Source organism: Neophocaena asiaeorientalis, unplaced genomic scaffold (genome assembly GCF_003031525.2).
Source record: "Neophocaena asiaeorientalis asiaeorientalis breed wild unplaced genomic scaffold, Neophocaena_asiaeorientalis_V1.1 scaffold78, whole genome shotgun sequence".
NCBI classification, from domain to species: domain Eukaryota; kingdom Metazoa; phylum Chordata; class Mammalia; order Artiodactyla; family Phocoenidae; genus Neophocaena; species Neophocaena asiaeorientalis.
The window spans coordinates 14,660,369-14,679,020 of NW_020175018.1; the positions used below are offsets into that span (position 1 = coordinate 14,660,369).

At 54.2% G+C, this 18,652-nt stretch overlaps 1 protein-coding gene across 1 annotated transcript in view; it reads left to right on the forward strand.

Moving 5' to 3' along the window:
* The window catches only part of HMCN2 (hemicentin 2), a 149,524-nt gene that overhangs the window by 130,407 nt on the left and 465 nt on the right, over positions 1 to 18,652 (forward strand). The window contains exons 85-98 of the mRNA XM_024762540.1: positions 432 to 622; positions 2,176 to 2,257; positions 7,432 to 7,701; positions 10,004 to 10,153; positions 11,584 to 11,721; positions 11,822 to 11,943; positions 12,274 to 12,511; positions 12,658 to 12,720; positions 12,831 to 12,953; positions 13,649 to 13,783; positions 14,868 to 14,996; positions 15,553 to 15,870; positions 16,621 to 16,740; positions 17,593 to 17,719. Of these exons, the coding sequence (XP_024618308.1) occupies positions 432 to 622; positions 2,176 to 2,257; positions 7,432 to 7,701; positions 10,004 to 10,153; positions 11,584 to 11,721; positions 11,822 to 11,943; positions 12,274 to 12,511; positions 12,658 to 12,720; positions 12,831 to 12,953; positions 13,649 to 13,783; positions 14,868 to 14,996; positions 15,553 to 15,870; positions 16,621 to 16,740; positions 17,593 to 17,719 (2,206 nt within the window). The remainder of the gene's footprint in view (positions 1 to 431; positions 623 to 2,175; positions 2,258 to 7,431; positions 7,702 to 10,003; positions 10,154 to 11,583; positions 11,722 to 11,821; positions 11,944 to 12,273; positions 12,512 to 12,657; positions 12,721 to 12,830; positions 12,954 to 13,648; positions 13,784 to 14,867; positions 14,997 to 15,552; positions 15,871 to 16,620; positions 16,741 to 17,592; positions 17,720 to 18,652) is intronic.

Here is an 18,652-nt window from a genome sequence, read left to right on the forward strand (position 1 = left end):
GAATCAGGGATGTCTTAGTGTTGCTGTGTCCAACAGAGGTGTCCTAATGATTGTGTAGTCCTTGTTTTCCAAAGTACCCTGCCGCTGGGCTAATCCGTCTCTGAGCGCGAGTATATGACACTCATACACTTTCTCCCCTCCTGTGCCTGTCTCAGGCATCACTAATCAATCATAGCACTATTCCCACTCAACTTCAAATCCTTCTCAGCACAGTGTTCCTGGCAGCCACTGCCAGTCTAGTTCACTTGACCTGCGACATGGAAGCTGTATGCCATCCCAGATGTATTGACTCTACACAGCTGTGCTGAGCCAGCAGGAGCCTCTATAGGTTCCTGGGGTCTGTCTGGCAAGCTTTTGGGGACGGATTTATGGGAATTTTAGCCTGAAGGAAACCTCCTTTCTCACTCCTTGTCCACTGTCACCTTGTGCAGAGGCTCCTGTCCTACAAGGGGAGGCTTTTTCCTACCTGGTGGAACCCGTTGGGGGCAGCGTCCGGCTGGACTGTGTGGTCCGTGGAGACCCAGCACCCAACATCCACTGGATCAAAGATGGCCTTCTGCTGCAGGGAAGCCGGCTCCGGCACAGGCTGCAGAATGGCTCGTTGACCATCCGGAGGACCGAGGCAAGGCGGGGCCTGGGCTGGGGCCACCTGGGACAACCCTCCACTTTGTCTGATTATCCAAGACGGTTCTTTAGGTTGGCACCACCCTCTACAGTCTACAAAGCATTTTCCTGCCTGTAACCCAGAGATCCTCGCCTGACTAACTAGGGTGACCTCCAGCCAGTGGCTTAACTTCTCTGTGCCTCGATTACCTCATTCATTCAATGGGGCTAATAATTGTTCTACCTCATAGATTTATAGTGAGAAATCAGTGAGATGACCCACACCAGGTACTTAAGAGTGATTGGTCCCTCAGTAATGCCAATATATGTTACTAATAACAACCCCATGGAGCAGAGTAAGCGGATAAGAGTGCCTCATTTTACAGATGAAGACACTGAGGGTCAGAGAGGCCCACAGCCAGTAAGCACCTGAGGCAGGACCCCAGCCCAGGTCTCCTGATTCCTACTCCACGCCATTTCCAAAGCCTTGAGCTCGGGGGCAGCCCCTGCTTACCTTCCCTTCTGTGTCCCAAGTCCCAGTGGCCCTGCAGAATTCCACAGTTCGATGATGTCAAGGACTCATCTTAGGGGTCCTTGATCTTGCCCATCTTGGAGCCTGTCTCAGACTGGTAAAGGCAGCAGCGGCAGCAGCAGCAGTAAGGGTTGCCGTGACCTGAGTATTTGCTGTGGACCAGGCACCGTGCCTCGCATTTAGGGAGCATGATTTCCTTTGATGCTTACAACAATCTTATCGTTATTATCCCCGTTTTAGAGATGGGGAAACTGAGGCTCCAGAGACATGGTGAACAGTGGAGCCCGGATTCGGTCCCATCTCGGACTGATGCCCAAATATATACTCTTAATTGCATGCCGTGCTGCCCGCTGACAGTCCCTTGGGAGTGGCCTCCGGGATATTATCTTCTGGGCGTGGACAGTGGCCTCAGGCTGCCCCAGCTCCATCTCATGGTGGTGCTGCCCCTGGAATCGAATCTGAGCCAGCATTCTTCCTGAGTTGCATCACTGCCATGGTCGTGGATATCCTGGGAAGAAACTTCCCTATCACCAAGGCCAGGAAGTGCTGCAAACCCTCCCCCTCTGGAAGACTGGAAGTGCCCGCTCGCACAATAAAAGCCCCAGGGAGCCTGCAGTGCTGAAACCTGTTCTCGTCTACCTCAGTGTTTCCCAAACTTGCTCCAACACAAAACCCGTTTTCTAAGGGATTCCTAATAATGTGCCATGGAGTCATAATACTTTAACGGACACAATTTGGAAGAGGTGGATCTAAATCATGCTTCTGCAGCATGTAGCTCCCCTTAGAGCAATGAGTTGTCACCACCCCAGGTTCCAGGGGTGAAAGGGGCTGGATTCTCTTTGGATTCTATTGACAAGCAGCCATGGAAGCCCCTCTGGTGGAGTCTGCGGGCCCCTGGCTGGTTTATGCTCTAAGCTCCTCCTGGTTAGATGGGTCTTGCTCCAGGTGCCCCTGTCTGTGCCCAGCTGTCCCCAGATGCTCCCCGCCCCCTCGTCCTCCTCTCCTGAATGCCACGCCCCTGCTCCCATGCCCACCCACAGAAGGACGACGCGGGACAATACCAGTGCCTGGCGGAGAATGAGCTGGGCGCGGTGGAGAAAGTGGTGGTCCTTGTGCTGCAGAGTGAGTCTCGGCCCCACCTTTCCTGGGCCCTGGGTGGGGACCAGGTGAGGTGGGAACCCAGGGAGGTGGGCGCCCAGGGGGCAGCTGTGCCGAGGCTGTGGCTGCCACCGCCCAGGCTGTGTGATGGGAAAGGAGGGCCATTCTGAATCTTTGTTCAGAACACACAGTTGAAGTCCCATGAACTGTCTCCCCAATGTGGAATGGGAATTAGGGGCTGGTGAGTACTGGGGACCCAACAGCCAGGCCTGGGGGACCTGTTTATTCAGAACTCAAAACTGTCATTGAGATCATAGTGACAGCTCCTGTGTTTGCCAAGCAGGTTATAGCTCACAATAAGTCTAAATAGGGATTAAAAAAAATTTTATTGGAGTATCATTGATTTACAATGTTGTTAGTTTCTGCCATACAGCAAAGTGAATCAGTTATACATATGTATATATATATCTCCACTCTTTTTTAGATTCTATTCCCATATAGGTCATTACAGAGTATTGAGTTCCCTGTGCTACACAGTAGGTCCTTATCAGTTATCTATTTTATATATAGTACTGTGTATATGTCAGTCCGAGTCTCCCAATTTATCCCTCCCCCTGCCAGAATGAAATAATGCCATTTGCAGCAACATGGATGAACCCAGAGACTGTCATACTGAGTGAAGTAAGTTAGACAGAGAAAGACAAATATCATATGATATTGCTTATATGTGGAATCTAAAATAACGATACAAATGAACTTATTTACAAAACAGGAATAAATAAGGATTCTTAATGAAACTTTTCATTGAAGATTAACACACAGGAGGAGGGTACATGTCACAAGAGTACAGCTCAATGAATTTTCATAACATGAACCCACCCAGGTTACCTGCACCCGGATCCGAAAATAGAACAGTAACAGTTCCCAGACCCGCCCCCCGCATCATGCCCCCTTCCAGTCTCTACCCCCTCTCGAGGGAATCACCGTCCAGAATTTTGCCTTTTTAAAAAATAGCTTTAGGGCTTCCCTGGTGGCGCAGTGGTTGAGAGTCCGCCTGCCGATGCAGGGGACGCGGGTTCGTGCCCAGGTCCGGGAGGATCCCACGTGCCGTGGAGCGGCTGGGCCCGGGAGCCATGGCCGCTGAGCCTGCGCGTCCGGAGCCTGTGCTGCGCAACGGGAGAGGCCACGGCAGTGAGAGGCCCGCGTACCGCAAAAAAAAATTAAAAAAAAAAAAGCTTTATTGAGACATAATTTACATACCATAAAATTCACCCATTCGTATTATTCACCCTTAAAAAAGAAGGAAACTCTGTCACATGCTACAACATGGATGAGGCTTGAGAACGTCACGTTAAGTGAAATTAGCCAGTCACAAAAAGACAAATACTGTATAATTCTAATTGTATGAGGTCCCTAGAGTAGTCAAGTTCTCAGAGACGGGCAGCAGAATGCTGGTTGCCAGGGGCTGGGGGAGGGGAATGGGAATTAGTGTTTAATGGGTATAGGTTCAGTTTGGCAAGACGAAAGAGTTCTGGAGATGGTTGGAGGTGGTGTTTGCAGAACAGTGCGAATAGTTAACACTGCCGAACTGCACACTTATAAACGAGGAAGATGGTGCATTTTATGTTATATGTTTTTTACCACAATTTTTAAGTGAAAAAATCCACCCATTATAAGTATACAGTTTGGTGATTCTTAATAAATGTATAGCATTGTACAACCCATTTTTAGAATATTTCCAAGTTCCCTCTGCCCATTCGTAGTCAATCTCCGTTCCCACCTCCAGCCCCAGGCAACTGCTGATCTGCCTTCTGTCCCTATAGATGTACCTTTTCTGGTAATTTCACATACACGGAATCATGCGCAGTTTTTGGTTCCAACTTCTTTCACTTACCGATGTTTTGGGGGTTCATCCACGTTATAGCGTATGTCAGTACATCGTTCCCTTTCATTGCTCAATAGTATTCCATTGTCTGGATTGACCACATTATGTTTATCCATTCCCCAGTCACTAGACATTTAGATTGTTTCTAGGTTTTGGCTCTTGTGAATAATGCTGCTGTGAACATCTGTGTATACGTCTTTGTGTGGATATATGTTCTTTCTCTCGAGATTCCTGGGAGTCTAATTGCTGGGTGACCTGATCACTGTATAGGTCACGTTTTAAGAGATCACCAAACTGGCTGTACAGTTTTACTTTCCTTCCGGTAGTGTATGAGGTTTTGGTTTCTCCACACCCTTGCCAACACTTGGTAATGTCAGTCTTTTAAATTTTAGCCATCCTTGTGGTTACAAAGCAGTATCTCACTGTGGTTTTAATTTGCATTTCCCTAATAACTAATGATATCGAGCATCTTTTCACGTGTTTATTACTCTTTCATATGACTTCTTTGGCTAAGTGCCTATTGAGGTCTTTTGCTCATTTTTAAATGGGATTGTCTTATTAATGAGTTCTAAGAGTCATTTACATAGTCTGGATACAAGTCCTTTATCAGATAGATGATTTGCAAATATTTTCTCCCAGTCTGTGGCCTGTATTTGCATTTCCTGTATTTTGCCTTTGAAGAGCAAAAGTGTTAAAATTTGGTGAAGTCCGATAGTATTTTATGGATTGTGTTATATTTTTAAAATCTTTTTTTAACCTAAGGTCACATTGTCTTCTGTAATTTTTACAGTTTTTGTTCTTATATTTAGGCCAAATCCATTTGAGTTAATGTTTGTGTGAGATAAAGATCTAAATTCCTCTTTTTTTTTTTTGGCATATGGATATCCAGTTGTTCTATACCATTTATTTAGATCTTTTCCATTTCTCTCAGTGATATTTTGTAGCTTTCGGGGTACAAGTCTTGTACTTTTGTTAAATTGATTACTAAGTATTGCATGATTTTTGACGCTATTGTAAGGGGAATTCTTCTCTTAGTTTGATTTTTTTGGATTTTTCATTGCTAATATATAGAAGTACAATTGATTTTCGTTATCTCGATCTTAAATCCTGCAACCTTGCTAAATTAATATTTAGTTCTAGTAATTTTTTGGCAGATTCCTTAGGATTTTCTACATGTCTTCTATGAGTAGAGCGGTTTTACCTCTTCCTTTCCCCTCTGGATACCTTTAATTTCTCTATGTTGCCTATGGCATTGATTAGACCCTCTGACACAAGGTTGAATAGGAGTGGCCAGAGCAGGCAACCTTGCCTTGTCGCCAGCTTCGGGAGGAGAGCATTCAGTCTTACACTACTGAGTATGATGTCAGCTATGGGTTTTTATAGCTGCCCTTTACAGGTTGAGGAAGTTCCCTTTTATACCTAGTTTGTTGAGAGATTTTGTCGTGGATGGGGGTGAGGGAGGGAGGTTTCTGGTTCCAGACAAGATGGAACTAGAGGCACTTCTGCTTATGCCTCTTGCTAAGGACAGCTTAAAAACTCTAGACTTTATATAGAAAACAAACACTGAAAGACTCTGAAAGGTAGAGAAAAGAAGGATGGGCCAAGGATCTTGGGACCTATGGGATGATATGGCAGCAAAATCCCTAGTTTTTCTTTTTGCCTCATATATCCTGGGCAGGATGCTTGAGAAGCCAGCAACCTGGAAATACCAATGGGCTCAGACGAAAAATAAATGAGGGCCCCCCCCACAAAGGTCTGCTCTTTCTTGCTAAAGGACCAGAAAAAGGACAGCGTATCAAGCTAGAAAACTTAGGTAATAACACCCAATTCCAGCCAAACACCCATCAACAAAGACCAAGTGGGAAACCTGCACTTCTGCCTTTTCCTTGCTGTCCCGAGGCACCCCTCTCCCCACACTGCGGGGTGGGCAGGGGGTAATGGTGTCAGATGAGGCCACGTGGGGGCCTGATATCCGTGGAGGCCTAGTGTGAACTCTGAACTCTGTGCCTGCCCAGTGATGGTAAAGCACCCCTTCTTGTTCTGGGGTGTCAGTGGAGGCCAGCTGGGGAAGCGGGGTTTCTACCTTCACCTGGAAATAATGAGGCCACACCTCCTTCCCGTGGCAGCGTCCAAGGCAGCCTGTTAAAACAAAAGAACTAGAACTAGAGTCTTTCAACTCAGACTGTTCAGTATACACTTGAAACTCATTCATCATACCAAGAACAAGGAAAATCTCAACTCAACAAGGGCATGAAAGTGGCCGTGAGCAACTGTGAACATGCTTAAACGTGAAAAAGTAGATCTCTGCAAGGAAACTGATATAAAGAAGAACCAAATTAGCACTAAATTTATAATAAACAAAATTGAAAGCTCAGTGGATGGGTGTAATTGTACAAAGAGGACAGAGGAAAGAATTAGCAAATTTGAAGATATAACAGTAGAATTTAACTAGTCTGAACAACAGAGAGAAAATAGACTGGGGAGAAAAATGAACAGGGCCTCAGCGATCTGTGGGACTACCCCCAAAAGATCTCACATTCATTCATTAGAGCCTCAGAAGGAAAGGAGAAAGACAGGTGAGAAGTAATCAAAGAAACAAGAGCTGAAATTCCCCAAAATTTCACCAGATACATAAACCTACAAATTCAAGGAGCTGAGGAAAACTCAAACAGGATAAACCCAAAGATGTCTGCACTGAGACACATCGCTATCAAACTTCTAAAAATTAAAGGCAAACTTCTGAAAATTAAAATAAAACTCCCATCTTCCATCAATGAAGCGGAGCATGGTTGTGGAGTAATTCAAAGTTCAGGCAATTTTGGGGGGTGATCAGGAAAGACCTCTTTTTATTTATTTATTTATTTTATTTTTTGCGGTACGCGGGCCTCTCACTGTTGCGGCCTCTCCCGTTGCGGAGCACAGGCTCCAGCCGCGCAGGCTCAGCAGCCATGGCTCACAGGCCCAGCCGCTCCGCGGCATGTGGGATCTTCCCGGACCGGGGCACGAACCTGCGTCCCCTGCATCGGCAGGCGGACTCTCAACCACTGCGCAACCAGGGAAGCCCCGCAATCAGCTGTTTTTAAATTAAGATATATAGGTTGTATTTTTAAACATAATGCTATTACACACGTAATAGACTACAGTATAAACATACTTTTTATATGCTCTAGGAACCAAAAATGTCACGTGATTCACTTTATTGTGATATTTGCTCTATTGCGGAGGTCTGGAACTGAACACGCAGTATCTCCAAGGTGTGCCTGTATGCAAAAATAATAAGATGTTCCTAAAAGCCGCCCTGGGCCTCCCACAGGTGCCCCGGTGTTCCAGGTGAAGCCCCAAGACGTGACAGTGAGATCTGGGGATGCCGTGGCCCTGCGGTGCCAGGCCTCTGGAGAGCCGGTGCCCACGGTGGAGTGGCTGCTAGCGGGCCAGCCCTTGCGGACCAGCCGGCGGCTCAGGACCCTAACGGATGGGAGCCTGTGGCTGGAGCGAGTGGAGGCTGGGGATGCGGGCGCATATGAGTGCGTTGCTCGCAACCTCCTGGGCTCTGCCACAGCCCGGGCCTTCCTGGCCGTGAGAGGTATGGAGCGTCCCTGCCCAGACCTTTGTGGACAGGGGTGGGATTCCCTGCCCAGCGGGGCCTAAAACAACAGAAGTATATGATCTTGTATTTCCGGAGGGTGAAAATCTAAGATCCAGGTGCCAGCAGGGTTGGTTGCTTCTGAGATATATCATAGAGAATCTATTGCAGGCCGCTCCCCTAGCTTCTGGGAGTTTGCTGGAGTTCCTTGATTGTAGAAGCGTCACCCCTCTCTCTGCCTTCATGATCACGTGGCATCCTCCCTGTGCTCGTGTCTGTCTCTAAATTTCCCCTTTATATAAGGACACCAGTCATATTAGGTTAGGGCCCACCCTCATGACCTCACGTTAACATGGGTACCTCTGTACAGACCCTACATTCAAATAAGGTCACGTGCTCAGGTACCGAGGGTTAGGACTTCAGCACATCCTTTTAGGAGGACACAGTTCAACCCATAACAGCATCCTTACTTTTGTAATGGAAACAACTAATTTGTACCTTGTGTATGTTAATTGTAGAAAGGCCAGATAAGTTTTTTAAATGTGTGAAGAAAAAAGTAATGATCAGTTAGCTCTCGAAATTCATTTAGAAATAGCTCAGGGAATTATTTGGGGTATATATTTCTACACTTTTTCTCTGAATGTAAAGAGATACACTTTTTTCTTTCTACAAATGAGGTCAAGTGTACAAGTTGTGTTTACAACCTGCCATAGTTTCTTACTCGATCGTGGACAATAGTCTAGCTCACACCTTTTGTAATGATTTCATACCATTCCATAGGAACATGTTTTTGTTTTTTGGTTTTTTTTGCCGTACGCGGGCCTCTCACTGTTGCGGCCTCTCCCGTTGTGGAGCACAGGCTCCGGACGCGCAGGCTCAGCGGCTGTGGCTCACGGGCCCAGCCGCTCCGCGGCATGCGGGGTCTTCCTGGACCGGGGCACGAACCCGTGTCCCCTGCATCGGCAGGCGGACTCTCAACCACCGCACCACCAGGGAAGCCCCATAGGAACACGTTTTAAACTTAATTGCTGTTGGCTTCATTAAATAAACAACAGGTTTGTGGGTTGTTTTTTTCCCCAGTTTCCCCTCCAAAAACTGTCCTGTGGTGCACATCTTTGTGTGCTGGACTGAATATTTCTATAGGATAAATTCCTTCAAGGGACATTGCTACATAAAAGATATTCAAAGGCGTTGAGGCCCCCTAACTCTCTCCCTCCTTTCCCATAAGTCTGGGGAGGGGCATCCTGGCCTTGTGGGGGACAAGAGGCTGCTGAGTTACCTCATGTCTGAGAAGGTTGCCAGTGGCTTGTCATTCCTGGCCTCCAATTTCCTGTCCCCTTCTAAAACTGCCAGGGTCATGCTGCTGCCTTCTTATCTGCTGCTCCCGACACCTCCTTACCCCGTTATTACAAGGCCAGGGGAAGGTTCATTGCCTTTTCCTGTCCCCCCCATAAATCCCAGAGCTGCAGGTATTGACGAGAGACATCCCAGATGGGCATCAAATCTCATCAAACCCCAGCTAAGGGCTGCAGGAAATGGCATTGCTTCCTGGAATCCAGAATTAACCTGCCCCCAATCTACCCACTTAGGATCTTGGCAATGGAGTGTTGAATGTTAGTTTTTTGACAGATCATTGGCAATTCGTTGTCAATTTCCCCTGAGGGCTGGTGAGTGGAGAGTCAGGCTGGGTTCTGTCTCTTGCCATCTGTCCAAACGAGACAGCTGGCCCATTAGCCAGAGGAAGCATCCGCCTGTGCCTGTAGAATCCATTTGGTTAGTGCTGAAGAGCATCTGCTAGCAGACTGCCTGGCGGCTGCTAGGAATTCAACCCACCCCAGCTGGGCCAGCTGCAGCGCAGCTGGAGCCAGGGCCACTGATGGAATGGGAAGCGTTCAGGTGCCTCCTCCAGTGTGCCAGGCCCCCCGCCCCCATCACTTGGCATTTTAGAACCCAACAGGTCTTTGGTGCATCTGTGGTCCCACGTCCTCATTTTATAGATAAGCCAACTCAGGTGTGGCTTGGGGGCCAGACTTGCCCGGGTTTTCAAGAAGGCGATGGCAGAGCCAGAATTAGAAGCTGGTACCGTCCCTGTGTGGGGCTCCTCTTAAATGTCTCCCTTCTGTCTAGAAGCCAGGATCCCCTGAGTGTTGAGTTCATCGCCCATTAGCTGTGTGTCCTTGGGCAAGTTACTGCCCCTCTCTGAGCCTCGGTTTACTCCTTCATGAAATGGAAAACAGTACCTGCATATCCCTGAGGGCACAGAGGTGGATAGTGTCACTCTTGTTCTCTTCCTTCCTCACAGGGGAGCCCCGGGGGAGCCGGGGCAGCATGATTGGGGTGATCAATGGGCAGAACTTTGGTATGGCTGTCCTCAACACCAGCGTGCAACAGGAGGCACGTTCTGGGGTCACCACCATCTGCAGCAGCATCAGCCACATCCCCGCGAGTGTGGGTAAGTGGGGGCCAGAGCACCTCCTGCGCCTGGGGACCCTCCGACCTGAGCTGAGTCAAGGTGGATCGAGGTGCAGGCCACCTCCTCCCCACCCCACAGCCCCCAACCAAACAAAATAACTGCATTTAAGATCAGCCCGAGAGTGCGAAATTACCAGTATTATGTGAATGCAGGGTCAGATTGTGACTTTGGAAACGACTGATTGCTATGTGAGGTTTTTTTTCCCACTGTTAAGGCAAGAGCTGCTACCGAAGTGAAGGGGTCACTAGCAAGGAGTAAGGGATGCGGGCTGCAGGGGACAGAAAAGGGGAAACGTGGAGAATAAAGTAAGCTAGAAGGCCCAGAGAACCAAGCAATGTCCACTTTCAAACAGATTCATAAAATAGTGTGTCCTAAGCAGATGGAATGTTCTGGAGAGACATTACAGACGCCGCTGTGATGGACCCTGCCGTCTCACCCTGCCCAGGGGGTCCTGCATCCCCTCATGGGGGTCCAGAGCAGGGAGAGGGTAGTGTTGACAGGGGCTTTGCTAAAAGCAGCCTCTCCAGAGCTGCCCTTGACCACAGACTGTGTGAGCAGTGAGGGGTCAGGGGACTCTGGCTTGGGGGAGGGGGGTCACTCCGGGCTGGCTGTCGGCAGAGAGGGAGTGAAGTGAGACACTGCCCAGGTGTAGCTGCTTCTTCCAGCTTCAGGAGCAGGAACCATGGAGACGCATCTGGCTCCAGGCTGGGCGTGCCTGGCTCTGTTTAGTGGAAGCAGAGGCACGGAGAGGCCGAGAAGTTTCTGCTCCCAGGGACAGGGGCCCAGCTGGCTCCTGTGAACATCAGCCCTCTTGTACCTCTTCTGAGCCAGCAGTTTGGCTGAGAAGCTGGACCGTCCCTGGCCCCAAGCAAACAGCCTTGCCCCTTCCCCAGTCCCAGACCCCACCTGGCCTGAGAGGAGGGCTGGGCATTGTGGGAAAAGGTCTGAGAATCCATGTCCAGGGCACTTCTGGGCTCTTTCTTCCAAGTCAGTGGTTTAGAATGACCCTCCCTCTTCCAGGCTCTTCTGGAAGGTGTCTGTAACTTAGGAGACAGTTGGTTTTCTGCTTGGTCCCGCGCGTGTGTAGTGATGGTCGATGCAGTCCCGTGCTCTGTGGTGACCCAGTAGCCCTCAGTATTTATTGAATTCAGTTGAATATTAAAGGCACTTCTTTGTATAAATATATTTTGCTAATTTTCACAACTACTCCGCGAGGTAGTTTTTGTCTTCACCGCTTCCCACCTTCTGGTCTAATTCCCGGCCCAGGTGATCACGGGCTAGGCCTGGGTCCGGAGGCAAAGGGCTGAGCTCTCCTGGGGGCAGTAGGGAGCTGCAGAGAGACCTTGAGTAGAAGAGCGGCTGCCCTCGGGGTCTGGCTCTAACCCAGCCTCTGTGTCCACCCCGTCCAGGGCCTCTGATGCGGGTGCTTTTGGTCGCCATCGCCCCCATCTACTGGGCTCTGGCCAGAGAGAGTGGAGATGCCCTGAACGGCCACTCCCTGACGGGCGGCCGCTTCCAGCAGGAGTCGCATGTGGAGTTTGCCACAGGTGAGTGGGGGTCTCCCCGAGGTGGACCAGGTGGGGCTGAGGTCTGAGCCCAGGGCCTCTCCCCCGAGGTGACTCCAGGCTGGGTGGGGATGGATTGCAGGGGAGCTGCTCACAATGACCCAGGTGGCCCGGGGCCTGGATCCCGATGGCTTCCTACTCCTCGATGTGGTGGTCAATGGCATCGTCCCCGAGAGCCTGGCGGACGCAGATCTGCAAGTGCAGGTGTGGGGAGAGCCCTGGGGTGTGCAGATGGGGCGCGCGCGAGAGAGTGGCATGTCCTGCCCCAGCCCTCCCCGAGCAGCTGGGCCCACTTTCCTTCCTGACTCCCCAGCAGGGTCTGGGGCGTGGCCTGGCTGGGCCCAGGGGAGGAATAACCCCACGGCAGGAGGGCGCTCTGGCCCAGCTTCACAGACAGCTCGAGGGTGCCCAGCTCGTTGGAAGAAGAGCTGAAAGGCCCACCAGGCCCGCACCCCAGCATCCCCACTGGGGGCGGAGGGTCCCTCGCCCCTTGGAAGTCGACGTCGTGATGTCCTCCCTGCCGGCCTCTTGCAGGACTTCCAGGAGCAGTACGTGCAGACGGGGCCCGGCCGGCTCTTTGTGGGCTCCACGCAGAGCTTCCTGCAGGACAGCCTCCTGTCGTTCCTGCGCGGCAACCACAGCATCCGGTACGACGCGGCTCAGGGCCCCCAGCCCCAGCTGGTGCAGCACCTGCGGGCCTCCGCTATCAGCTCGGCCTTCGACCCCGAGGCCAAGGCCCTGCGCTTCCAGCTCTCCACGGCCCTGCAAGCTGGTGAGGCCCCCGTCCCCTCTCCACACCCCCCAACTGTCCCAGCCAGATCCTGCCAGGGCCCCCACAAGGGCCTGGGCTCTCTATCCCCGGGCGCCTTGGGCACTGGGGCCCTCGTGTCCTCAAGGTCTGTCCCCTTTGCCTAGCAGAAGAGAATGAAGTCGGCTGCCCAGAGGGCTTTGAGCTGGACACCCAGGGAGAGTTTTGCGTGGGTGAGCATGCCTCCCCACCCCAGCAGGGACGAGGGAGGCCTCAGCCTGGGAGGGACGGAGGGCTGGAGGGCCCGTGAGCACAGACCACCGGACCTCTCCCCACCCCGCAGACAGGGACGAGTGCTCGGGCAGTCCCAGCCCCTGCGCCCACTCCTGCCGCAATGTGCCCGGCCGCTTCTCTTGCTCCTGCCCAGCTGGCTTCACCCTGGCCAGGGACGAAATAACCTGCAGAGGTGAGCGGGCCCCAGGTGGAGAGGCTCGTCTTGGACCTGGCCCGGGTGTGCTCAGGGAGATTCCGGGGCTGGGACCCTGGCCAGGGGGCACATCCCTCAGGGGACGTGGACCTAGGGGTTCCACTGAGAACTTCTTATTTTGAGGGCCACAGAGGGGAGAGGCTCAAGTACCGAGGGGCGATGGGGATCTCTAAAGACACGCATGTGGCCACCATGTGCTCACGGCACGCACACCCGCTGAGCCTGGACGTGGCCTCAGAAGCTTTCCCAGCCCTCAGCGGGCATTTCCAGTCCACCGGGCTTGGAAGTGAGCTGATACCCATCTGGCCTGCTTGCCCTGCTTGCCCCCATGATGAAGTTGCTGGACGATAAATCTGACCCTGAGATGCTGTCTGGACTCTGATCCCACACCTGTGTCCCTCCATCCCACCAGCGGGGCCTGGTGTGGCCAAGTCTCTTTGGGGCACCCAAAGGGCATTATCGCAGCCTCACTTCAGATGCTACAGGCCAGGGCCTCCGGGCCCCTCAGAGGAGGCTCTGTGTGTCTGGGGGTGCCGAGATGATGGACAGAGCTAGCAGGAGGGGTGGGGACCTTCCTGCCAGGGGCCTCTGGGCCTAAGGACAAAGCCTGTGTGGGTAGGCTGGACCTGGGGACAAGTGTTCATGCAGCCCCTGCCCCCGTCCCCCCACCACAGATGTGGACGAGTGCGCTTGGGAGGCCGATCCTTGCCAAGAGGGACAGCGCTGTGTGAACCTGCTGGGGTCCTACCGCTGCCTCCCTAACTGCGGGCCCGGCTTCCGGGTGGCCACTGATGGAGCCAGTTGTGAAGGTGACAGGGGAAGGGTGCCGGGCTGTCCCGACCCCCGGGGACCCAGTGGTTGCCGGGGTTCAGCAGAGGGCATGCTGTGTGTCACTGGGACGCTGGGCCTTCAGGGAAACTGGAACTCTCTTGGCAGAAGGAGTCGCGTGAGGCCGGGGAGAAAGCCTGAGCTGGGCTCAGGAGGTCTGAGTCCTGACCCAGCCTGGCTGCTGGTGACTTGAGTCCCTTTGGCAAGTGTCTTTTCCTTTCTGGGTCTCGGGTTTCTCATCTGTCTGATGAAGGGGGACCAGGTCAGGGATGGCAAACATGTGCTACATCTACCGCCACTTCCCCTCTTTCCCCTCGTGGGTCACGGTCCAGCCCACAGACAGCCTCTGAATCCTTCTCAACACAGCTTCTCCAGCTACAGTGGCTACTCTCAATCAGTTGCAGTGGGCCTTTGAGACAAAACCTAGGTGCCACCCCTGCATGGGTGACCTCTAGGGTCCTTCCTGTTCTAGAATTCTAGGCTTTCATGACTGTGGGTCGTCCTGGTTTCCCCAAGAGAGGGCGTCAGTGGAGGGGGAGAGCGAGGTAAACTTGGACTCAGAAGAGGCAGTCATCCCATTTCATCCCATTTCTAGGGCTCCTCCTGCCTTCTCCCGCCCTCCCTTCCTTCCTTCTCACCAGTTTTTGAGCCCGGCCCATAGACCAGGGTCCTAAGCCCTTCAGGTGCCTATGATCCAGTTTTCTCCCCATGATCCCATGAAGGAGTCCTATCGTGACCCCTTTTTACAGATGCGGAAACTGAGGCTCAGAGAGGGACAGTTACTGGCTCAAGGATCAAGAGACGTGGCAGGGCTGAGTCCAAACCCAGGACTCTGCCTCCAAAGCCCACCTTTTAAGCCCCTTCCTTCTTTGGGACCCGGAACCTTCTTACCCTCCAAAGCTGGTATAATTAGGAAGGGTGGTGGCAAACGCTGGCATTCCTCCTGGTGGCACTGAAGTTGGAGATGGGGACGCAGATGAGGCCCAGATGCGGAGACGCGTGGTATGTCCTAGGGGGAGGGACTGTGGGCTCAGCACCCCCCCGCCCTTGCCCCTGCCTTTCCAGATGTGGACGAGTGTCTGGAGCAGACGGACGAGTGTCACTACAGCCAGATCTGTGAGAACACCCCAGGCGGGCACCGCTGCGGCTGCCCCAGGGGGTACCGGGCCCAGGGCCCCGGCATGCCCTGCCTAGGTATGGGGAGAGCCACGCCCTCCCTGGGACCCTGGTCAGCACCCACAGCTCACGGGCAGGGATCGGTTATGACGGGTGACACTGAGTCCTGTGAACAGAACAGCAGCCGACACCGATTGTGTGCCCAGCATGTGCCTGATCCGTGCTTTGCCTGCTGTTTCCACCAAAACCTCACCCCCTGCCCGGCCAGGTCACCTTCCCTGGGAGCCCAGGAGGAGGAGGCGGGTGGAGAGAAGTGGGTGGGTCTCAGAGAGGCTTTGCAGGTGGAATGGACCTCACCAGGAGGCTGAAGGGAGGGGTGCTGAGGGACACTGGGGTCCGGAGCCCAGAGCTGGGGGCGGTGGGGGGTCCCCTCTGAGCAGTAGAGGCTGGAGCGGGAGAGGAGGCTGGGGGTGGTCCAGGAGAGGGAGGGCTTGGGGGCAGGCCTGTGTGCACGGGTGAGGCAGCTGGATTCTGGGGAGGGCCGGAGAGCAGCAGAGGCGGCTGGAGCCCGGTGGAGCGGCTGCAGCGCGCCCTGAGCCACCTTGGCACATCGCCTGGCTCTGCTCCTCTCCAGATATCAACGAGTGCCAGCAGCTGCCCCGGAGCTGTGCCTACCAGTGCCTCAACCTCCAGGGCAGCTACCGCTGCCTGTGCCCGCCCGGCCAGACCCTCCTCCGAGACGGCAAGACTTGCGCCCCGCTGGAGCACAGTGGACCAAACGTGACCACCGTCAGCCACCGGGACCCCTTGGTGGCCTGGCTGCGTCCCCGCGCCCCCGTCCCCGGTGGGTCCTACCACGCCTGGGTCTCCCTCCGACCGGGCCCCAGAGCCCTGAGCACAGGCCGGGCCTGGTGCCCTCCTGGCTTCATCCGGCAGAACGGCGTCTGCACGGGTAAGACCGAGCCCCAGCCGTGCCCACCGGGGACACACCCAGCTATGTTGTCTCAGGCTCCTGGGCTGGGCGTGTGGGCACCACACCCGTGTTCAGAAACCCAGGGTTCACAGGTAAGCGGGGTAGGCGGTGCAGGCAGATGGAAGCCTCCTTGCTACAAGGTTTCTTGGAGTCCTGGCTGTGCTCATCGGCAAGGGGCTTCCATAGTGGATGGGGTCCTTTCCAAACCATTTGACTTCAGAACACTTTACCCAGAGGGAGGGCAGATGTTCCCAGGAACCCACTTTGAGAACATTCCTCTTGGTGTGCAGAGGTGAAGTAGGCAGGCAGGGAAGGAGTATGTTCCAGGTTGACATGAGAATGTGAACAGGGACCGGGGGGTGCTACAGGGGCAGGGGGTGTCGAGGAGAGTCCCTGGGCCCTGCGGAGGCTGGCGCTGGGCTGCAGAGGTGCGAAGGGGGAGGGTAGCCTGGAGGGCGGTTGTGCTTCAGCGCTGCCACCTGGGCAGAGGGTGTCCTGGAAGCGCTGTCTCCACCCCCCCGTGCCTTGGTGCGCATCAAGCCCAGGGAGTCTCCTAACCTCGCGATCCAGGGTTGGGTGGGGCAGGGCAGGGAGAAGGCCGGGTGCCTAAGGCAGGGACTTCCCTGGCTTGTCCTGAGCCCTGCGGTTAGTCGTGTGGCCGCCTGGGCATCTGTGACTCAGTGTTTCTCTGTCCCCATCCCGCCACCCCGCCCCCATGGCCCGGGCCAGACCTGGACGAGTGCCAGCTGAGGAGCCTGTGCCAGCATGCCTGCCGAAACACCGAGGGCAGCTACCACTGCCTCTGCCCCGCTGGCTACCGTCTCCTCCCCAGCGGGAAGAACTGCCAGGGTGAGCAGGAGGGGGCTTCTCTCACCCAGTCTGCTCTCTCCAGCCCCTTCCCAACCATCTCATGTGAGGGAGGGGCAGGGAGGGGCTAAGTGCCACCCCCAGGTGGCCAGAGCCAGGCCGGGACCCACACTCCAAGCAGGAGCTAAGAAGCTGCGTGGGCAGCTCTGAAAACAGCCCTGGGGGCTGCTCTGCTGTGTGTCACTGGGCAACTCACTTCACCTCTCTGTGGCTCAGTCTCCTGGTGAGATGGAGCTAACAGAGCCCTCCCCTAAATGTTGGGGAGAGACGTGTGGAGGGCGGGCACAGAGCCGGCGCTCGCAGCAAGGCAGCTGCTGCTGGGAGTAGCAGGAAAGTCCTCCAACTCCCAGGCCAGTGCATTTTCCCTAACTAAGGTGCTCTGGGGTCCGGCCAGTCATGCTGCTTCTTCCCTGTACAGCGGGAATCATGTCTGCCTTGCCAGTCTCCATCCCTCCCTCTCTGTCATGGGGGTCAGTGAATGTCCTCTGAGAGAGTGGGGCTCCTACGGGGGGCAGAGAAGGATCATGGACAGTGGCTCCTCTGGGTCCGAGGGCAGCCCTCATCTCCCCCAGCCTCTCCACCCCAGCTCTAGGCTTAGGAGGTCCCCAGAGTGACCACCTGGGGAAATGGGGAGGTGCTAGGAGACTGCCACCTGGGCTGTCATGGGTCAGGCTGGCTGGGGACCGGGGAAGGGGCCGTGCACCTCACTGCCCTCGGAAGGCATCTCTCTCCCACTTAACCCTCCCCCCACGCCTTCCCTGGCTCCTTCTTGGGCCCCTCCCCGCTTTGCTCCATCTTTTTACGCCCCATCTCTTCACCTACTTCCCTGCCCAGACATCAACGAGTGTCAGGAGGACAGCATTGAGTGTGGGCCCAGCCAGATGTGCTTCAACACCCGCGGCAGCTACCAGTGTGTGAACACGCCGTGTCCTGCCACCTTCCGGCAGGGCTCCAGCCCTGGGTAAGGGCTGAGTTGGCTACGGGGTGAATGGGGAGGATTCCCTGCCAGGATCTGGGCAGCCGACACTCTGGCTCCTGTATAGCCAGAAGGAGGAAGGAGGGCCTCCAGGAAGGCCCTGTCTCAGGCAGAGGTCCTCTTAGGGTCAGTGGGTCAACCCTGCCAGGACTCCTGGGCGGGGCCCCTGAGCTCACGGGGCAGTGTGCCCTCAAGCACTTTCCTGCAGCCACTTGGGGTGTGAGCTCACCTTGACAGTATCATTCCCTGCACAGTGATGCTTGGGCCATGCATGGAGCACAGGGGGCTGGGAGACGCCAGAGTCGGGAGAGAACTGGAGGGAGGGGTGCTGGGAGATGGACACACAGGGACACATGGGAACACATGCATACATTCAGGAAACTCTGGACACAGGAACACACATGCAGGTGCATAAACCCCACCCAGAATCCCACACAAAACCCCAGGGCTCAGACATGCGCAGCTACACAAACACAAAATACGTTTCTCTCACTATGGCTACAGACACTCCTAAACACGCACAGACGTGGGGACGGACCTTGGCTGGCACCAACCAGCTGCAGCTGTTAGGGAAAGGAACCTGGGGTGGCGACTTGCCCCGGACTCTACTAACCAGGAAGCCTAGGCTGAGGTGGCGGGGCAGAGGGAGTGGGCGCCCTTGGCAAGGCTGAGCACAAGTCTTTGAGCACAACCCCACCCCCCCAAATCCAGAGCCCGTGACTCAGCTCTGGGCCTCCGGGGGACATGGAAGGCTGTAAATTTTATCACCTATGGGGGGGACCTGCTCAGATGGGAAAGGGCACGTCTCTGGCTTCCTGGGGCCTCAGTTTGCCGCTCTCTAAAATGGGCTAACAGTGGCCCTTGTAGAGAGGCACAGGGCGCGTGGGGTGGGGGGGTCGGCGCATGGTTGAACTGCGG